At 37.5% G+C, this 21,599-nt stretch overlaps 1 protein-coding gene and 1 pseudogene across 1 annotated transcript in view; both read right to left on the minus strand.

The window, feature by feature from the left end:
• glceb (glucuronic acid epimerase b) overlaps positions 1 to 21,599 on the minus strand; it is a 76,659-nt gene that overhangs the window by 12,225 nt on the left and 42,835 nt on the right. The window contains exon 4 of the mRNA XM_061974902.2: positions 7,833 to 8,078. Coding sequence (XP_061830886.2) covers positions 7,833 to 8,078 — 246 coding nt within the window. The remainder of the gene's footprint in view (positions 1 to 7,832; positions 8,079 to 21,599) is intronic.
• Positions 3,675 to 4,768, minus strand: LOC140679442 (uncharacterized; annotated as a pseudogene).

The following is a 21,599-nucleotide window of genomic DNA, read 5'->3' on the forward strand; positions in this document are numbered from 1 at the left end:
GTGTGCAAAACTAGAACATAAGTGCCCTACAATAAGGAGTAGGTCGGTTCTCTCAGAGCGGTGGCTCGTCAAGTTTTAGAACAGTCTGCATTATTTTATTTACAATATATGAATCGATTATTGACGTTTACTAATCGATTCTACAATGGTCCATGTCCGAATTGCGATGCATCTAAAAATCGATTATCTCCCCCACCTCTATTCAGTAGATTTTTGGTGTATTTTTCCATGGACAATATTGGTGCCGGAATGCACAGATGGCAAATAGTTGTTTATTATCAGGGGACAGACAATTGATCTACTTGTCAGAGGATTTTAGATGCTGCTCAACACTGGCGCCCTAGATACATTAAGGAAGAAAAATGAAACACCCAAACTGAAAGAAGAGAGGAGGAGGCGGAAGAAATGGAGGGAGGAGGCAGAGTGAAAGAAAAACAGACAGTAGAGTATGAAAACAACAGACATATAGAGGGTACTTTTTGATGAGAGAGCAGAATATGGTGTCGAACAGATGGAGCAAGTGTGATCGCAATACTTAGACAATACAAGGCGCCTTGACAAGTGGGTGGAAATTGGTAAACAGGGTTTGAAGACAGAGTGAAATCTGCAGCAAGATGGGAATAATGGAGGGTAAGGAGTGCTGAGAAAAGACTGAAGAGCAATGCTAAAAATGCCAAGGCAAGAGAGTGATGATTGAGAATTGAACTGTAAAGCAAGGCGAGCAAGAAACAGCAGGGGGAAAAAAAGTGTAGAAGGCAAAAATTGAAAATAAATTGTTGACGAGAGGCTGAAAGGAAAATAATTAGGAGAGGAAAATTACAGTCTAGACAGTAGCTCAATGTGGGACAACGGGAGAGGAAAAAACAGCAGGCCCTCAGAACAACAACTCACAGTATGCTTAGGTTAGAATGTTGTAATGTTGTAAAGTGAGATGTTCCATATAACCTACAGTACATATTCTGTTTGGTCTCCAGGTATTATTTTTTATAGTCACCCACTATTCTATCCGTTATTTTGTCGATTAATCGGATAAAACACACTTTATAGCCTCAATGCGTACAATGCATATGAAAAGTATACTTCACTTTTTCCACATTTTCCTATGTTCCAGCCTTTTTCAAAATTGAGTAAATGCCTTTGTGTCCTCAACACTCTACAGACAATATCCTTTAATGACAATGTGATTTTATTTACATTTTGTAAAAGTATTCACAGCCTTTACACAATATTTCTTTGCTACACGTTTGGCAGCAATTACAGCCTCAAGTCTTTTTGAATACGATGCCACAAGCTTGGCACAACTATCTGTGGACTGTTTCGCCCATTCCTCTTTGCAGCACCATTTAAGGTGACTAGTCTCCCAGTTCCTGCTGCTGAAAAACATCCCCACAGCATGATGCTGCCACTACCATGCTACAGTGTAGGGATGGTATTGGCCTGGTGATGAGCGGTGCCTGGTTTCCTTTTACTGGCTTTTGTCTGGCCACTTTACCATTCAGGCCTCATTGATTGGTGGATTGCTGTAGAGATGGTTGTCCTTCTGGAAGGTTCTCCTCTCTCCACAGAGAAATGCTATAGCTCTGACAGAGTGACCATTGGGTTCTTGGTCCCCTCCCTGACTAGACTAAGATCAATGCTGTAAAGTACAGAGACATCCTGGATGAAAACCAACACTTCCCATCCAACCTGATGGAGCTAGAGATGTGCTGCAAAGAGGATAGGGCAAAACTGCCCAAACATAGGTGTGGCAAACTTGTGGCATCGTATTCAAAAAGACTTGAGGCTGTAATTGCTGTCAATGGTGCATCAACAAAGTATTGCGCAATGGATGATTTTTTATTTTTAACATAACCGCAACATTTAAAAAAAAAAACTTTTCTTATTGTCGTTATGGGGTATTGTGTGTAGAATTTTGAGCACAAAAATGAATTTATTCCATTTTGGAATAAAGCTGTAGCATAAGAAAAAAAAGTGAAGTAGTGTGAATACTATCCGGATGGACTGTGTTTTAGGAAAAATATTTTAAATTAAAGATTTATCCATCTCAATTATAGGACTGATCGGGGCCAATATTTGCCGTTTTTAACTGATCCGTGATCACCTGCTGAGCTGCCGAGCCCAGCCGATCTTTACCGCAGTTGTGTCTTGCCAGAACACTGGCTTTAATTCGAGAGCAAGCGTAGTCTATCCACAGTGCAGAGCTGCTTCAAAGATACTAATCCTCACCATCATGGTGGAAAGTAAACATGGTTTGCTCCATTTATCATTATCACTGGAGGACTGGAGGAAAGTGACTGGCGAAGCATGCAGCACAACAAACACACCGAGCTGGACAACACAAGAAGCTAACTGCTAAAGCTTCAATGTAGTGATCGATCCGGATGTCGATACTCCTACGGTATAGTATCATTATATAAGCAATACTAAAATGAGTAGATCATTATTTTTTCTTGTTCTAATTATTAAAATAAAACTTATTTGTTATTGTTTACACACTCAGGGAGTAAGTCCCTGGATATAGTAAGGCTTTGAGGGCAAAACCCAAATTATTTAAATGGGAGCCTATAGTCGTTTTTGTTTAGTTCTTGTGCAATAGCCACTTTATTTTGTTTAAAAAAATCATATGTAGCATTCAATTAGGGCTGAGCGATTATATGATCGTGATCTTTGATCACAATTAATTTGAGTTCGATCACAGTGATCTGCTGTTAGCATATTTCCTCGATCAAGCATGGTGGAAATGTCTGTTAGAAGGTACCGCAGTAGTAAACAACAGGAAAGCAACAAGGCTTGGTATAATCCTGCACAGAACAATCCACCTTTATTGACCGCGATCCTGTGTGTCTGTGAATGTGTGTGTACGTTTGCGTGAACGTGTGTCCGTGTGCACGGCAATCTCGTTCCACCGTCGCAAAAGTCAGTCTCCTGACGACGTAATAAATGTCCAATCAGTATTGTACTTCTTCCCCCTTACACAGCTGGAAGTGCAGTCCAGAAGAACAAAATAGAGAAATACGACTAACACTTGTACAGAAGTTGAAACACAACATTTAAAAGAAGCAGCGACCTTAGTGACACACTTTAGTTTCACTGCAGCTCACCAGTAATCCTGCACTGAATGCGGACTCGCAAGCACTCATAGAACATCTATGTGACTGTATTGGTCCCGACTGGGAGAATCAACACACCCACTGATTTAATCAGAATAGGCATTTTTATATCAAAATAGTATTTTAATCAGACATTTTGTTTATGAGTCTGCAAAGATTTCACTCCTCTGATATAACATGTACTAAAACTCCGCTGACACTTTTTTAAAACCACAAACAAACAAAAAGAACACAAACATTTTGTTCCTCAAATAATCATTAAACTTGTTTTATTTGTTGGTACACATTATTTTACAGTACCTCTAATTTATACTGCACTTTAATGTATTTTCATTCAATACAAGACAGGGAATTTGAGTTTTAAAAACTCTGCAAAGTGGGTCACCACTTTTTGTTTGCCAAAGCACCGGTGGGAAACACTGATGAACAGTAAGGTCCACAAGTATTTGCACACCCTGCAATTTTGCAAGTTCTCCCACTTAGAAATTAGGGAGAGGTCTGAAATGTTCATCATAGATGTATTTCCACTGTTAAAGACATACTCTAAAAAGAAAAATCCGGAAATCACACTGTATGATTTTTTTAATGATTTATTTGTATGTTACTGGGGTTCATAAGTATTTGCACACATGAGAACATCAGTGTTAATATTTAGTGCAGAAGCCTTTGTTTGCAATTACAGAGGTCAAACGTTTCCTATAGTTCTTCACTAGGTTTGCACACACGGCAACAGGGATTTTGGCCCACTCCTCCACACAAATCTTCTCTAGATCTGTCAGGTTTCGGGGCTGTCGCCGAGCAACACAAAGTTTTAGCTACCTCCAAATATTTTCTATTGGATTTAGGTCTGGAGACTGGCTAGGCCACTCCAGAACCTTGATATGGTTGGTATGGAGCCACTCCTTGGTTATCCTGGCTGTGTGCTTTGGGTCATTGTCATGTTGGAAGACCCAGCCACGACCCATCTTCAATGTGGGATGATACTAATCCTTCTTTTTCCTCCAAACCTGACGAGTGGAGTTTATACCAAAAAGTTCTATTTTGGTCTCATCTGACCACATGACTTTCTCCCAATACTCCTCTGGATCATCCAGATGGCCACTGGCAAACTTCAGACGGGCCTGGACATGGGCTGACTTAAGCAGGGGAACCTTCCGTGCGATGCATGATTTTAAAGCACTACGCCGTAGTGTTCTACTGATAGTAGCCTTGGAAACAGAGGTCCCAGCTCTTTTCAGGCCATTCACCAGCTCCTGCCGTGTAGTTCTGGGCTGATTCCTCACTTTTCTTATCATGAGTGATGCCCCACGAGAAGAGATCTTACATGGAGCCCCAGCCCGAAGTAGATTAGCAGTCATGTTTCCATTTTCTAACAATTGCTGCAACAGTTGATCTATTCTCACCAAGCTGCTTCCCAATTGTCCCATAGCTTTTTCCAGCTTTGTGGAGCTCTACAAATTTGTCTCTGGTCTCTTTTGACAGCTCTTTGGTCTTGCCCATGGAAGCAGTTGGACCTTGACTGACTGTGGGCTGCACAGGTGACTTTAATGAGCTCAAAGGGGTGGTGGGTGGGTGATTAGTTGTGGGGTAAAGGTGGTCATAATTCTTGCTGATTCTCATGTGTGCACATACTTTTGAACCCCAGTGACATACAAATAAATCATTAAAAACATCATATAATGTGATTTCTGGATTTTCCTTTTTAGATTATGTCTCTAACAGTGGAAATACATCTATAATGAACATTTCAGATCTCTCCCTAAGTGGGAGAACTTGCAAAATTGCAGGGTGTGCAAATACTTGTGAACCTCACTGTATACAAGTAATCAAAGATTACAAATAATAATTTGCCATTCGAAAGTGTTGTTTAGTACATGTTAACTTGAAATAAAAGTCGTATAGTATTCACTACACCAATTATACTTTGCTTACTGCAGAATACAAGCAAAAAAACAAAAATAACTTTGGTACGGTTGTTCTCTTTCGCCCCACAAAACGTACCGAACAATTATATATATATTATATATTATATATATTATATATATATATATATATATATTATATATACATATTATATATTATATATATTATATATACACATATATATATACATATATATATATATATATATATATATATAAGTTAAAGTTAAAGAACCAATGTATATATATTTATATATACACAAAATTATACATATGAACAAATATTACCTCAATTAAACATGGTGGAAATGTTTGTTATAAGATACTGCAGTAGTAAACAGTAGGGATGCGGTACTCTCTATAATCCTGCATGGGACAATCCGCTTTAATTAAAAATAATATAATTGTGACATTAATCAAGATTGGATGATAATGAATAATGACTTTTTTTTTTTTGCTACATCGCCCAGCTCTACATTTAATACCACAAATGTAATATCATCACTGCGACGAGGTGGCGACTTTTCCAGGGTGTACCCCGCCTTCTGCCCAAGTGCAGCTGGTATAGGCTTTAGCCCCCCCGCGACCCCAAGAAGGACAAGCAGTTGAAAATGGATTGATGGATATTTGCAACAATACTATAGCATATTTTACATTTATCAAGATAAGCTTTTTAGGCATCTATAGTTCTATAGAATAATAGAAAATGAGAAGTGTAAGAAATCAAGATATCGTCTGGACAACACAGTTATCAGCTCACTGTTAAAAGTTATTAAACAAATTCACATTTGAAACATGAACACACACAGAAGTACCAAATGTTGGTACAATTGAGTACTGGTTTCGATTACCAGGTACCGAGAATTGGTACTGTATAGATTCCAATCAGACAAGTATCCATCCCTAGTTGTATGAGATACATTTTGTCAGGCAGATCCATTATGAAGAATCTTGAACATTCAAGAGAAAATTCAGTGAGCCCCCCCCCCCCAAGAACTCATTGAGCAAGTACTGACTGACTGCAGGCCTCACTTATAACAAGTGCAGACACATCTGTCATTCGGCAGACATATTTCTGCCCCGGACACAGGAGATGGACTGTTGAACAAAACCATTAAGAAAGGCGCCTGTAGACACCGTTGGAAAAACCGCAGGCACTTTCAAAAATATGGAAGTAGGACATGCACTGCGCTCTTCTGTCAGTGAAGAAATATTGTCCAGTTATGATTAAACTACAATAGCAGCATCTATATTTAGACCTGGGCGATATACCCTAAAAATAAAATCTTGGATATTTTTTTTTACAAATATTCTATTTTCTGATTTTTGCCGTACTTTTTAAAGAAACCAATGAATACAAATTATAGAGATAATTCAAAACAAGCTTTTTTTTTTTTTTTTTTTTTAAATCAAAAACTAATACGGTAATTTGAAATGACACTGCATTCACTGCATCCAACTGTTAGCAAAATATATATATAATATAATATTCTTCTTTTTAGACCAGATATAAATTGACTTTTTATGCAATAATTTTCAAAGAATGAAATTAATCTAAGAGACAATACTTCTGTCTTGAATAACATTGTTCTGTAAACAAAAATGTACATTGCATGCAAATAAATAATAATCTCCAACATTGAGATTATTAAAGCACAATCTTAAAATGTATGTCTTGAATACAATACTTATGTAAACAAAAATGTAGTATTGCATATTACATGCAAATTAATTGGCTGCAATAAATCAACTAAGATACCAATAATCAACAAGTAGAAAATAAAAAAACTCCCACAAAGTGCAAACATGAATCTTATGTTGTGAATAAAATACTTCTGTAAATAAAAATGTAGTAGTGTAAATCGTATGCAAATAAATAAGTAAGACATTAAGATGACTATAGTTTAAAAAGTGGATAATCATAGGCTTTTCCATTTTATTTGCAACACATCTCGGTGATGCGCATAGTGACTGCTTTAGTGTTTGCTCTGTGCATTGTGCTACTTTTTTCCCCCTAACATGGTACCTTGTGTAAATGATTCCACCACAGAAAGCTGCTTTTTAGCGGGAGTTTGTTTGTGTTCATGTTCGTCTTGTAAAGAGATGCATTTCTCCCAGTCGGCTCGATGCTGTTGTGCTGTTGCCTTTTATAAACAAACTTTGCAGCGTGCAGTCACTTGTTCCACACCTGTTGCCGCAAATCTAAACCACTGACAACACTTTTCCTTTTTTGGGGACAAATGTCTTACTCTAATTAGCGTTAGCCATGTTTTACTGGGTGTGTGAATCTCTGATAAAGAAATAAGGAGGCAAGCGGAAGCTATAAAAGCTCAGGGAGGGAGGGGCAAAAGTATGCCAAAAGTAGAGGAAAAAAAACATAGATGTTTTTTATTTTAAATCGTCTGCAACAAAAAACAGGAATTTATCCACGAACTCAATTTAACGCTCAGGCATAGCTATAATAATAATATACCAACGTTATGATTTGTGACTTGATCCAAGCAGGTGTTTTGTATTATTGTGCAATTGGCATTTATCATTGATATCATTAGGAGCCAATATCAGGTTCTTTGCAAGTTTCAACAAGTTAAATTTAGGACTTAAGACCATAATGAACATAATTTAGGACCCATTTCGTATCCATACAGACAAAAAAGTACAAGCATTTTGTGGCAAGGACGCAGCACACATACTATCCTGTCTTGAGGGAGATGTTTATATCAAACCTTATACAGCCACAGTTAACAAGCGATAAGCTCCTTACCCCACGGCCACCTGGGCTGACAGAATGCTTACATACCTGGAGCACTAAACTGTCGGACTGAGGAAGCGCGGCTCTTGTCGTAGACACGGCTGAGACTTCCGCCCTTTGGCACAGCCCATGTTGCAGAGCTGATCCTGTTATCTCTCTCCTCGGCTGTATCATAGACCACCACGTGAGGTGCACGCTCGGTCAGGTTTTTGCTGTAATGGCTCAAGCCGTACTGGGCAATCTGGATGGCGTAGAAGTAGCCCTGAGGACCCCATTGAGTAGACAGAGGAACACCTGTGCGGGGAGATAGGATGAAAATGACCAAGACTGATAAAAAAAAAAAAAAAAAGAGTTTTTTTTTTTTTAAGTGTTGTCTTTCCCCCCAGAAATACAACAACAAACAAGAAAAACTTGCCGACCACCTAACTTTCCAAATTTACACCATTTGGAAACAGTAGGAATAAAAGTCAAACACAAATTCAAATAGACAGCGTAGACATTGACTGTAAATCTCCTATTAAAAATATACAACATGAAGTGGCAAAGACACCTCAATAATGAATAAAGCAAAATATGTTTTGGACAAACAAATCACTCCTTATTTTCTACTGTTCTCGAGTGTTATCATATCCTAGTTATTATGTAGAAATATGGGGAAATAACGACAAAAGTCAACTTCATTAACTAATTGTGTTAAGAAAAAAGTCAGTTAAGATAATGTCGGCTATAGAGAACATTTTCAACACTATTGAATCAAAAATATTTAAATTCAATAATTTGGTGATTTCACAAACTTAAAATTATGCAAACAGTTAACCTGCTACTCAAGAATGTACAACAATTCTTCTCAACATAAGGAGAAAATAACAGTGGACATTTTAATTTAAAATATTTGTATTTACTTAAAACATTTAATATGAAATGGATTAAGCAAAGAAGTCAAACAATGTTCCTATATGTTCCAGGTAAAGAAATTGTTCAACCTCAATAGAACAGCATACAGTACTTAAAAACATCCATCCATCCATCCATTTTCTACCGCTTGTCCCGTAAATGAGACATAATACATAATGTATTACATACACAGCAAATAATGTAAATCACAACTAATTATTAATGTGAACTTTATTAATATATATTTTTGTCATATAAACTTTATTGATATTTATTGTGTTTGTGTTACAGATCGAGACAATGGCAAGTGAACACATCTGTTAGTAATTCCTGTAAAAAAGAAAATGCATAGGATTAAAAATGCATAGGATTAAATACATTCTGCTTCTTTCTACTCCTTTTCAGACATATTAAAATGTGAAATGTTATATATGTCATGTATGGACTGTAACTTTATGCAATGTTTGAAATAAACTAATACCAATAACTATCGAAATATAAATTATCCAAACTCCATTTTAAATGTATTTTACTTTAATAAATGTTTTTATTTATTCTCAAAATGTACAAACTTTCAATGCACAAACGAAAAGTGACCTAACATGGTGTGCTATTAGATGCTGTTTAGACTGCAAACAATGTACTATTTTAACAAATGCACCTTTCAAGAGCCCTGTGAGGTAGTTGGTATTAAGGTCAGTGTTCCACTGTTGCTTATTTTAACAACACTTTAAACATTAAAATGCTTCTGCAAACATTAGGAGAAAAGAGAAAGCCTGACTGTAATCTGATCTAATCTGTATGATTGGAGGGCAGCTTTTCGTTTTATAAGAGACCAAAATACCTCGGCCTGTAGAAAAACTGATTAAATGATAACTGACATCAAGAACTTGTAACAGATAATTGTGTGTGCGAAATATGGGCCACATTGCAATCATGAAAGCCCTCTGAGGGCCGCTTCATGATATTGATCAGCCCCTTCCAGGATTTCGCAAAGTTGGGATGACATCAACTCACACTTATTCAACAATTCCTGCAAATTATGCACGGTCTTGCAACTTTGGCCCGATATCCGGAATTAATCCTGTACATTTTCGCCAATCATCGACATTTTCGCCAACAGAATTTGTCCCGGCAGCACTCAAACACGATGCAACTGTCTAACCGTTACAGGGGTCTTTAACGTTTTCCAGACCTAAGACACCCAAACTGATGGAAATATGGAGCAGGAACCCCCACTTACATATTCCTTATAAAATTGTGTTTTACTGTAAATTAAGATGATCCTAAAAGGTACCTTGTGGTTGTGCAAAACTAAGATTTTCAAGAATATCGCAAGCTGGCAGCAACCGTGCTAATCCCTATTTTGCAACTAGAACGCTAATAGCTAGCTATCTTAAATGCTAAGATTATTAGAATAATGCAGTGTAATTATTGATTCATGTTTTTATTACAAACCTGCAAGGTACAGTGAGTAGGGCGGCCATGTCAATGCCAATTTATAAACCAATGTTAATGTGTATATCAAGATTTAAAAGATTTAAATTTGTAAAAAAAAATTGCAGTGTAGTAAAAACATACTTATAAAAATGTACATATATAAAAAATAAAAAGTCTAAATATTTCACAGTACCGCTGCAGACCTCCTGAGGAAGACCTCTGGTCAAACCAATCAAATGCCTCCCAGCATCAAAAGGGGTGATTGTACCGCAATTTTTCTAAAATGCCGCAGCAAACAAGGCAATTTAGGCCACCAAAATCACCAAAAAAAGCCCCAAAACCCTAAAGGGACTGTATAATACACAATTGCCCCTTCATTTGATTATCACTGTTTAACACACAATAACACTGTTTTACAATCTGATAGAAAGCTTGTTTTGTAATCATAAGTCAAGCAGATTCCAAGTAGAATTTAATTTAAAAAAGGTTTTAAATTAAAAAAAATTTGGAATACCTTGTTGTATCAAAATATCAAGTTAAAAACTGCATTTGCATTCATAAAAAAAATGTCTGTCAAAATTGAAAGACATCATTAAGAAAGATGAATTGCCTTATTGATACATTTCCAAGCTTTTGCGGGCCACATAAAATGCTGTGGTGGGCCAGACGTGGCCCCCGAGCTTTGAGTTTGACATTTGTGAAATAGAACCTTCACTACTTAGTCACACAACTCCAAAAGGAAATGCCTCTTGACACACCACAGATTTGTCTTTCCACCAATCAAAACAGGATAAAAAGAGGCCGCCGCAACTAGTTCTGTGAATGTGTTGCTTTTCTCTTGGATTTACACCATTTTTAGATATCAGATATTTAGGTCAGAAAGGAGTTAGTGTGCACTAATACACAAATGTATTATTTGCACGACACTAATGAACAACACAGACGCCTTCTTGACGCCACAGACAAATAATACCCATGTGCTTTGATTATACAAAACATGTTCTTTTATTGTTAGAGCAGATTTTTAACTTGTACAGAATATCTTTTGTGCAGCGAGAGTCAACAGACAGCAATTCCGAGAAACAGTACCTCTGCTAATTGGACTATTACAACAGTCAATGTACTGTGCACAAAAATCCTGCAGTGTGCAGTTTTCTTGCCAGTGTGCTAGGGAGATTTCGGTTGATTAATCATTTTAATCATCACAAAGGTTACACTATCAACACTCAGTATACAGTTACACAAGAAAATATAAACTCTATATATATTTCTTTTTTAAGCCTAAAGACACTGTAATTTGGAACAAACTGCTTGTGCACTACAGTATATTTTTGAGTGATGAGTGTTTTTCTCATTTTTAGGTTAAAAACGATTCCTTGTAAATATCCAAATCGATCAACTCTAATACAAAATCCTTTTTTCATATTTATTTTAGGTAGGGCCTTTTCAGAAGACCAGCTTTAACATCCTTCGGCAGTATCACACCCGCACATATTTTTTAAAGTAGCTATTTTAAGCAGATGGTGTCTGCAGAGTTAGTGGGCAAAAACAAATGCCAAAAATTAACATACTGTGTGTTATTTAAAAAATAATTAAAAATACTATTTATTTTGTGCTACCTTTTAAGACTCTGGCTTTTGTTACTTCTTAAATTGACTTGTCTGATACTGACTAGGGATGTGCTGATCGATCAGCAAACAATCAGTATCGTACGATTTTCCTGGAAAAGTATTTGATCGCCATTGCTGATTAATGCCGTCAATGGCCGATCACAAACGTTGAACTCCTCTGGCTAATGTTGCATTTATTTTTAGTCATCCGGCTGATAAGCTAGCAGCTAATTGTGTATCTCCATACATAGTGTGGACCCGCTTCCCTAAGTTAATAATAATTAACTTCCTTATGGCAAATAACCTGCACTTCTTAGTGTCCTAATAACATTGTCACTGGAGGACCAGGCTAAACATGTTACACAACAAGAGCGAGCTAGGTATGCTAACAGCTAAGGTAGCTGCTAAAATAGGTTGAAACACCAAGGAATAAGTACCTGGTAATGTTTATAAAGTATAGATGGAACTACTTTAACTGACAACAGAAAGTAAGCAGTTGTCAAAAAACGAATAAGTACAAATAATAGGAGTGTAGAGAGAGAATAATATAACATCTGTTGGTGCATGTGTCAGCATTGTCACAGTCAGTACACGACATGTAAGAGGGCAGATCGATCCATAAGTTACTTACTCTGGTGTAGTGGTTAGAGTGTCCGCCCTGAGATCGGTAGGTTGTGAGTTCAAACTCCGGCCGAGTCATACCAAAGACTATAAAAATGGTACCTATTACCTCCCTGCTTGGCACTCAGCATCAAGGGTTGGAATTGTGGGTTAATCACCAAAAATAATTCCTGGGCATGGCCACCGCTGCTGCCCACTGCTCCCCTCACCTCCCAGGGGGTGAACAAGGGGATGGGTCAAATGCAGAGGACAAATTTCACCACACCTAGTGTGTGTGTGACAATCATTGGTACTTTAACTTAAGTTAGTGGTGTTAAGACCAAGGGTATTATCCGTATATTATCAATACTAGAGTGATTAGATCAATATTTTCATTTTCTCAAAATTATTTTTTTTGTTGATTTTCTTCAGGTTTTCAAATTTAGGGAATACGTCCTGGTCACAGGAGGACTTTGAGAGCAAAAGGGATTCCAATGAGTAATATCAATTTAGATTTTATTTAGTTATTGTGTACTCTTGATGTTGTTTTGATCAAACAATTGTATGTAATAAAAGAGAATAAAGAACAAGTTTAAATACTGCGTTGATATTGTTACACTGTCAATAGCACTTAATATAAATACATTGAAAAAATTGACAGTTAATACTAGGGATGTCCGATAATGGCTTTTTGCCGATATCCAATATTCCGATATTGTCCAACACTTTAATTACCGATACCAACCCGATATATACAGTCGTGGAATTAACACATTATTATGCCTAATTTGGACAACCAGGTATGGTGAAGAGAAGGTACTTTTTTTTTAAATTAATAAAATAAAATAAGATAAATAAATTAAAAACATTTTCTTGAATAAAAAAGAAAGTAAAACAATATAAAAACAGTTACATAGAAACTAGTAATTAATGAAAATTAGTAAAATTAACTGTTAAAGGTTAGTACTATTAGTGGACCAGCAGCACACACAATCATGTGTGCTTACAGACTGTATCCCTTGCACACTGTATTGATATATTGATATATAATGTAGGAACCAGACTATTAATAACAGAAAGAAACAACCCTTTTGTGTGAATGAGGGAGGGAGGTTTTTTGGGTTGGTGCACTAATTGTAAGTGTATCTTGTGTTTTTTATGTTTATTTAATAAAACAAAAAAACAAAACAAAAACAAAACAAAAAAACGATACCGATAAAAAAAAAACGATACCGATAATTTCCGATATTACGTACATTTAACGCATTTATCGACATCTCTAGTTAATACATGTAATCGGTATCAGAAACAGCAGCATAAATCCCTGATCGGGACATCCTTAATACAAACAGTAACACAAACAGTCCAAAATAAAATTCACAGAAATATACACTTTATATAATTTATATACATTTTATTTTATGCAGTATAACTACCTACCAGCGATACTAATTACAGAGATGCACTCGGTACTAAATCAGTACGTGTCCATGCACTAAATTTGTCCAATTTCTCAAATAGTTTGGCTCTAAATAAGTATCCTAAAACTCATGGAAACACCTTAATATGATCGTGTTTGGTTTTTGAAAAGTCGGACTAACACAGCTGGATTATGCGATTGACAACCAGATATCTTGAGTGGGTGTGTGCCGCCACAGGACCCTTTGCATCCGCCAGTCTCAACGCGTGAGATATAGCCCAGAAGCAGATCCCGTTCAATAAAAAAAAGGGAACAATCGGAATTAAGAGGAGACTGCTTATTTGCTTTACATATTAAAAGAACGTAACATTTTGAAATGCATTGATGGGATTAAAAAAAAAAAGACACCAAGATTTATTTAAACAAGATGGCAAAGGAAATGTATAATACCGGCTTCATTTGGACTTCCGACGAGTGAGACGTAAGATAATGAAGCAGGAATATTACAAGGCAAAGATAAACAAACCCTTTCACGCTGCATTTGTGTACTCCAAATTGGTTAGCAATAACTCTGTATTCCGCACAACTGGCAAGCTTGTACACAACAAATGAAGCAGGCACAAACCCGTCTTTTTATTCAAGCATAAAACTCCTTCCATCAATCCACAGAGCTTATTCACCAAAGTTTTCTTTCCATTCTCCATCCAAAACTTCCTACAAAACAACTCTGAGTCTTTACCACCCGTCTTTGCAAAAGAGACTCAGAAGTTCAAGAAAACAATATTATCTCAGTTGTAATAAATTAAACAGAGATTTTATAATTAATTAAGGAACAGACAAAAAAGTATCTAATGTTGGTACTGTTGAGGAAACTAGTCTTGTATCGGTATAGGCCAAGTATTTATTAAAACAAGGCAGAGGTTTTATTTAACAAGTATATTTAATATTTTGGCTACTGTTACATTACAGAGTTTGAACAGTAACGCTGTGTCTTAGGCGTAACACTAGATGGAGCCCGCGTACCACAGTTTGAGAATCACTGTTCTAATTAGTATATTAGTGGTGTGACTAGGGATGTCCCGATCCGATATTTGGATCGGATCGGCCGCCGATATTTGTCAAAAAATGCGTATCGGCAAGGCATGGGAAAATGCCGATCCAGATCCAGTTTAAAAAAAAACTCCGGTCCGTGTATTCCAACGCACCGATTTAAATAATACATTCCACTTTTCTGCTGCTCCGTAATTTCCGTTCCGCATTTTCCAGCACACCTTCAACACATCCACAATTCTCACGCAGTTGCTTTTAGCTGCTGGCATTACACGACAGGCTCTTCTCACTCTTTCCTGTGTCTCCCTCTCACAGACAGCGAGCGCACCTTCTTACACACGTCACATACTGTCGCTTCATACGTCACATACTGTCACGTCATACGTCAAATACGTATACGTCATCCCCGAGCAGAGAGGTAGCAGCATGGCTAACGTTACCTGTGATGCTAGCGCAGCCGCTAAGGTGCGCGCCTGCTCAAACGTCTTCTGCGCACGGCAAATCTATGCCACGCACAAAATCAAATAAAAAAATAAGCGCATAACAATTTTTGACACACGGACACGACAGAGAAAACCGTTTTCGTCATCATTGTTCAAATATTGTAATGTCTGTCGAGACGCTTATCTCCGTTCGGTGCCCCACGTCCACACCATCAAAATGCTGAGGCAAAAATTTCCAGATCAACACCGTCTGAAAAAAGTAGTGATCTATTTAGTTGTGATTTCCTTCTCTGCATGAAAGTTTAAAAGTAGCATATATTAATGCAGTATGAAGAAGAATGTTTTAATGTAGACATGCAAGCTTTGAAATCAATTTTTGAAAATCAAGACTACATTTCCTGCAAATGGGTGCATTTCTACCCTATATTTTAACTTTAGATTTATTCTCATATCAAACTCTTTTGGCTGTCTTTTTGACACTTACACACCCTGGATTATAAATAATGTAAATAATTCAATGTGATTATCTTGTGTGATGACTGTATTATGATGATAGTATATATCTGATAGTATATATCTGTATCATGAATCAATTTAAGTGGACCCGACTTAAACAAGTTGAAAAACTTATTGGGGTGTTACCATTTAGTGGTCAATTGTACGGAATATGTACTTCACTGTGCAACCTACTAATAAAAGTCTCAATCAATCAATCAAAACACATAGAATCATCATACTGCTGTGATTATATGCATCAAGTGTTCATTCAAGGCTAAGGCAAAATATCGAGATATATATCGTGTATCGCAATATAGCCTTAAAATATCGCAATATTAAAAAAAGGCCATATCGCCCAGCCCTAGTTCAATGATGCCATTTCTGTTTGTCATGTATAATTTTGTCTATTTTGTGTTTATCCTTGAATAAACAGGTCAGTTTCTTGTTACCAACCATTGTGTATTATTCAAACTCACCTAATTCAGCTGGCTAGTTGTTATCAAGAGTACTAAAACCCTTTTCAACATGATTCTGACAACTAAGTAGGCTAAATAACTTTAAACTTTAATACATGCTCGGATAGGCCAGTATCGGTATCGGATCGGAAGTGCAAAAACAATATCGGTATCGGATCGGAAGTGCAAAAACCTGGATCGGGACATCTCTAGGTGTGACGATATATTAATTTCTTGTTTAGAGAAAAGCTCTCTCGCAGGCAAAACAAGACACAGACTTTTTTTTCCTTAAATAGAAGCTTACCGTCTGGACGTGCGTGAGGGATTGGAATCGCACATGTAGTGCTTTGCGCACACAACAAGCTGAAAGCCAGCGAACACAGCTAGCCTCAATGGTCAAAGTTGCTCGCTCAGGCGGGCATGGTGGGGGAGACGCTCAGCTATATCTTTCTTGTGTGTATGTCCAAGCAGAAACAAGTTAACTGTTGATTATGGATTTCAAAACAGTAAAGCACTCCAAACACACTGGATTGCTTCTCTCAATAGCAAGACGCCACTTCCACAGCCCAGACATAAAACAATACAGCCCAATACAGAATCAGAGATGCAGAAGACTGAGCAATGTGACTAAAAAAATACATTTTCATTTAATTTTGTTATTTCATTTAACTTTCATAATTTGTAATTGTAGTTTTTATTTGTGGAAACAAGTTCAGCAGTTAAAAGCGCATATGGAGTTCATGTACCGGTATGCCAAGTTATAAAATATATCAAAATACACCTTCATTGTTTTGTGACCCAGCCAAATCAAAACATGTTTCCTTGTCTAGTCACAATACCTTGTCATAGTAGTTTTCTAAAACGCAGATCCCAACTCTACAACTCTATAATGTCGATAGCCCAATATCGCCTATGGTCTTGTCTCATGAGAGGATTGTATTGTCCCACCGCTAGTATCAGTGGGAAGCAAGGGAAGAATAGTTTCCCCTAATATGCCAATAAAATAAGTCGTCAAATATGTACTTTTGTGCTGACGTTTCACTGACTAAATATGTGCTGGAATGCATTCAACTTTTGTTCAGAATCAGCTACTGTCGCGACAGCTGATTAACTTCGAGCGGGTAGTTTAGAGTGGGCCGTTCCACCGCAGCCAACTAAACAGACATTGGATAAATGCTTGGCTTTGTCCCGCCCATCAGAAGTGAATGGAAAGTAGGCTTTGCCTTGGCTGGCCTCAACCATAGATATGGCCTCAACGCTGAGCTTCCGCATGATTGGATGATCTAAGGCTGAATCTCTTTTTAATTGACAGCAAAATGAGCGAATAAGCAATCTAGAAATATAGACCACTGCCAGAGCATTTTTTTCCATTTTTATTCTGGTGTTTCAAATTCATATGGAGTATTAAACAAATTGAAGTGGTGTTTTCTTTGTAAAATCTAGTATTTTCATATATTTTATTAGAGACTCTGCACACTTAGCTTTTTCACTAGAAGCACCGGAACAACTGAATGAAAAATTTTTGTAGCACAGAAAATAATTGGGAGCAATATCAAGTGTCTCACATAAACACAATTGTACAAAATTCAAAACCAGTGAAGTTGGCACGTTGTGTAAACCGTAAATAAAAACAGAATACAATGATTTGCAAATCATTTTTAACCTATATTCAATTGAATAGACTGCAAAAACAAGATACTTAACGTTCGAACTGGTAAACTTTATTTTTTGCAAATATGAACTAATTTGGAATTTGATGCCTGCAACATGTTTCAAAAAAGCTGGCACAAGTGGCAAATTAAACTTAGAAAGTTAAGGAATGCTCATCAAACATTTTGTACAATTGTGGAACATCCCACAGGTGAACAGGCTACCGGTAATTGGGAACAGTTGGGTGCCATGATTTGGTATGAAGGCAGCTTCCATGAAATGCTCAGTCATTCACAAACCAGGATGGGGCGAGGGTCACTACATTTCTCGAGCTATTGCAAGAATTTTGGGATTTCACCATCTACGGTCCGTAATATCATCAAAAGGTTTAGAGAATCTGGAGAAATCACTGCACGGAAGCGGCAAGGCCCAAGATCTTTGATCCCCCAGGCGGTACTGCTTCAAAAAACGACATCCGTGTGTAAAGGATATCACCACATGGACTCAGGAACACTTCAGAAAAAACACTGTCAGTAACTACAGTTTGTCACTACATCTGTAAGTGCAAGTTAAAACTCTACAATGCAAAGAGAAAGCCATTTATCAACAACACCCAGAAACGCTTCGCTGGGCCCGACCTCATCTAAGATGGACTGATGCAAAGTGAAAAAGTGTTCTATGGTCTGACGATTCAACATTTCAAATTGTTTTTGAAAACTGTGGACGTTGTGTCCTCCGGACTAAAGAGGAAAATAACCATCCGGACTGTTATAGGCGCAAAGTTCAAAAGCCAGCATCTGTGATGGTATGGGAGTGTATTAGTGCTCAAGGCATGGGTACCTTACACATCTGTGAAGGCACTGTTAGGGCTGAAAGGTACATACAGGTTTTGGAGCAACATATGTTGCCATCCAAGCAATGTCTTTTTCATGGACGCCCCTGCTTATTTCAGTAAGACAAAGCCAAGTCACATTCTGTTTGTGTTACAACAGCGTGGCTTCGTAGTAAAAGAGTGCGGATACTAGACTGGCCTGCATGCAGTCCAGACCTGTCTTCTATTGAAAATGTGTGGCGCATTATGAAGTGTAAAATACGGAGACCCTGGATTGTTGAACAGCTTAAGCTGTACATCAAGCAAGAATGGGAAATAATTCCACCTGAAAAGCTTCAAAAATTGGTCTCCTCAGTTCCCAAATGTTTACTGAGTGTTGTTAAAACGAAAGGCCATGTAACACAGTGGTAAAATGCCCCTGTGCCAACTTTTTTATAATGTGTTGCTGGCATTAAATTCTAAGTTAATGATTATTTGCAAAATAAATTACGTTTCTCAGTTCGAACATTAAATATCTTGTCTTTGCAGTGTACTCAATTGAAAATAAAGTTGAAAAGGATTTGCAAATCATTGTATTCTGTTTTTAGTTACGATTTACACAACATGCCAACTTCGCTGGTTTTGGGTTTTGTATTATTAACACTCAAACAATGTACACAGTAACATGTGCAACCATACATATTAAAGTTAAAGTACCGATGATTGTCACACACACACTAGGTGTGGCGAAATTTGTCCTCTGCATTTGACGCATCCCCTTGTTCACCCCCTGGGAGGTGAGGGGAGCAATGGGCAGCAGCGGTGCCGCGCCCGGGAATCATTTCATAAGCCCTAATGGAACTCTCACTTAAACAGCCCTCTCCTACAGCTTTTTATAGTCAAGTAATACGACATCATGCCGCCCACACATGTACTAAGCTACACATTCATTTACATAACATGACTTACATCACGTCACATGCAATTACATAACATATCATTATGCTACTTATACACATGCCAGAATGACTAGTGATGTTGATAGGTTTTCAATGTAATGAGTCCCTAGGACTCACAGGTGGTAATTTAATGTGGTTCCTGGGAAAATTCAGTTGGTACCACTAAAAGGGGCTGTTTGCAACCTTTACGCAGATGCTTAGGGAGAGATACATTTCTTGAGGATTTTAGGTTTTCCATTCGGACCACTATGGGCTCCTAGCACGTAATGACATAACTACTATTGGTAACATAAGCTAGCTGGTGGTGTTTTTATGTTTTTTGTTTAAAAAATGCAACAGAAGAAGTTGCAAACAGCTACACCCTTTTAAAAATATGTATTTATTTCTAGTTCTTGAAAATATATTAAGTTAATTTGATATAATTATTTATCCATCCATCCATTTTCTACCGCTTATTCCCTTTTGAGGTCGCGGGGGGCGCTGGAGCCTATCTCAGCTACAATCGGGCGGAAGGCGGGGTACACCCTGGACAAGTCGCCACCTCATCACAGGGCCAACACAGATAGACAGACAACATTCACACTCACATCCACACACTAGGGCCAATTTAGTGTTGCCAATCAACCTATCCCCAGGTGCATGTCTTTGGAGGTGGGAGGAAGCCGGAGTACCCGGAGGGAACCCACGCATTTATAATAATGATAACTTGATATGATATGGTTATAATGACTTAAATATATTTTGATTTATCTTGAAAATGTGTTTGAACTTAAAACGGTCACAAGGCCATGACATACACAATTCTAATAAAATAGCATTTTGGAACAACATAATTAACACCTAAATCAATGAGTAGAATTAAAATGAAAATGAGTACCAAAACATATCAACAGAAGTGCTGATTTGAACAAAAACTAAATCTTAACCGCAATCGACGTGCCTGTTTTGTTGAGAGTGGTGCAAATGTTGCAGTACATGAAATTGTCATCTGAAAAGTGCAGACTTAGTATGTGATTTTGAGACACAGCTGGAAAAAAGTTGACTTTTTTAGGAGGACGATGTAAGCTAAGTTTGTACAGGAGATAATGCAGTGCTATTGCTAGCCTGATCATTAGGAACGGAAACAGAAAATACAGCTGCAATACTAGTCTGCTGACCAGCATGAGCTTTTATCTTTTTCTTCAGTGGCATTTTTGTGTTCTCCTTTTCCTGCTAACTATTTCATCGAGCAGCATGTATGCGCAGACACCGTTTTAGTGAAACAAAACAGCGACCACCATTCAAAGTGTTGTAACATTCAAAGAAATGGCTGCATTCTATTTCAAAAAAATGCTGCGTTCAAGTACAAACTCTGTGTCTCTTATTTTCCCGGCAACTCTCGAAAAACCTTTAACCCCCACAACACACGTCACTTCCCATCCATGTCTCTGAAGTCCCATCCCCCAGTCAAAGCCATTGTAGCTCCGTAGCCAACCACTACACCACCGCCGACAAAGTGTGTTTACTTATTTCATTAGAGCACGTCCCCTAAACGTTAAAACACAATCGACATGAACGATCAAAACACTTGGCAGTGGTAACGTTGGTTTATTTACTATCAAGTTCGTATCTTTAGTTGTTAAAAATCTAATCCGCGGTGATTGGTTAGTTGTTTTGTTCGCAGCTAAACTAGCATGTCGAGAGAGCAGCGATGCTGTGTACGCGGTGAGCATTAAAAATAAGACAGACATTTTATTTACCAAGTACTGTATATTTAATATTTTTGTCCACTGTAACATTACACACAGTTTGAACAGTAACACTGTGTTTGAATACTTAAGTGATTATTTGCCATACCACTCGATGGAGCCCACATACCACTAGTGCGGGGGTCTGCGAACCGCGGCTCTTTTGCGCCGCCCTAGTGGCTCTCTGGAGCTTTTTCAAAAATGTATTCATATTTTGAAAGATGAGGGGAAAAAAACGTTTTATTTTATTACTGTTTC

This window comes from Nerophis lumbriciformis, linkage group LG15 (genome assembly GCF_033978685.3).
Source record: "Nerophis lumbriciformis linkage group LG15, RoL_Nlum_v2.1, whole genome shotgun sequence".
Taxonomy (NCBI): Eukaryota; Metazoa; Chordata; class Actinopteri; order Syngnathiformes; family Syngnathidae; genus Nerophis; species Nerophis lumbriciformis.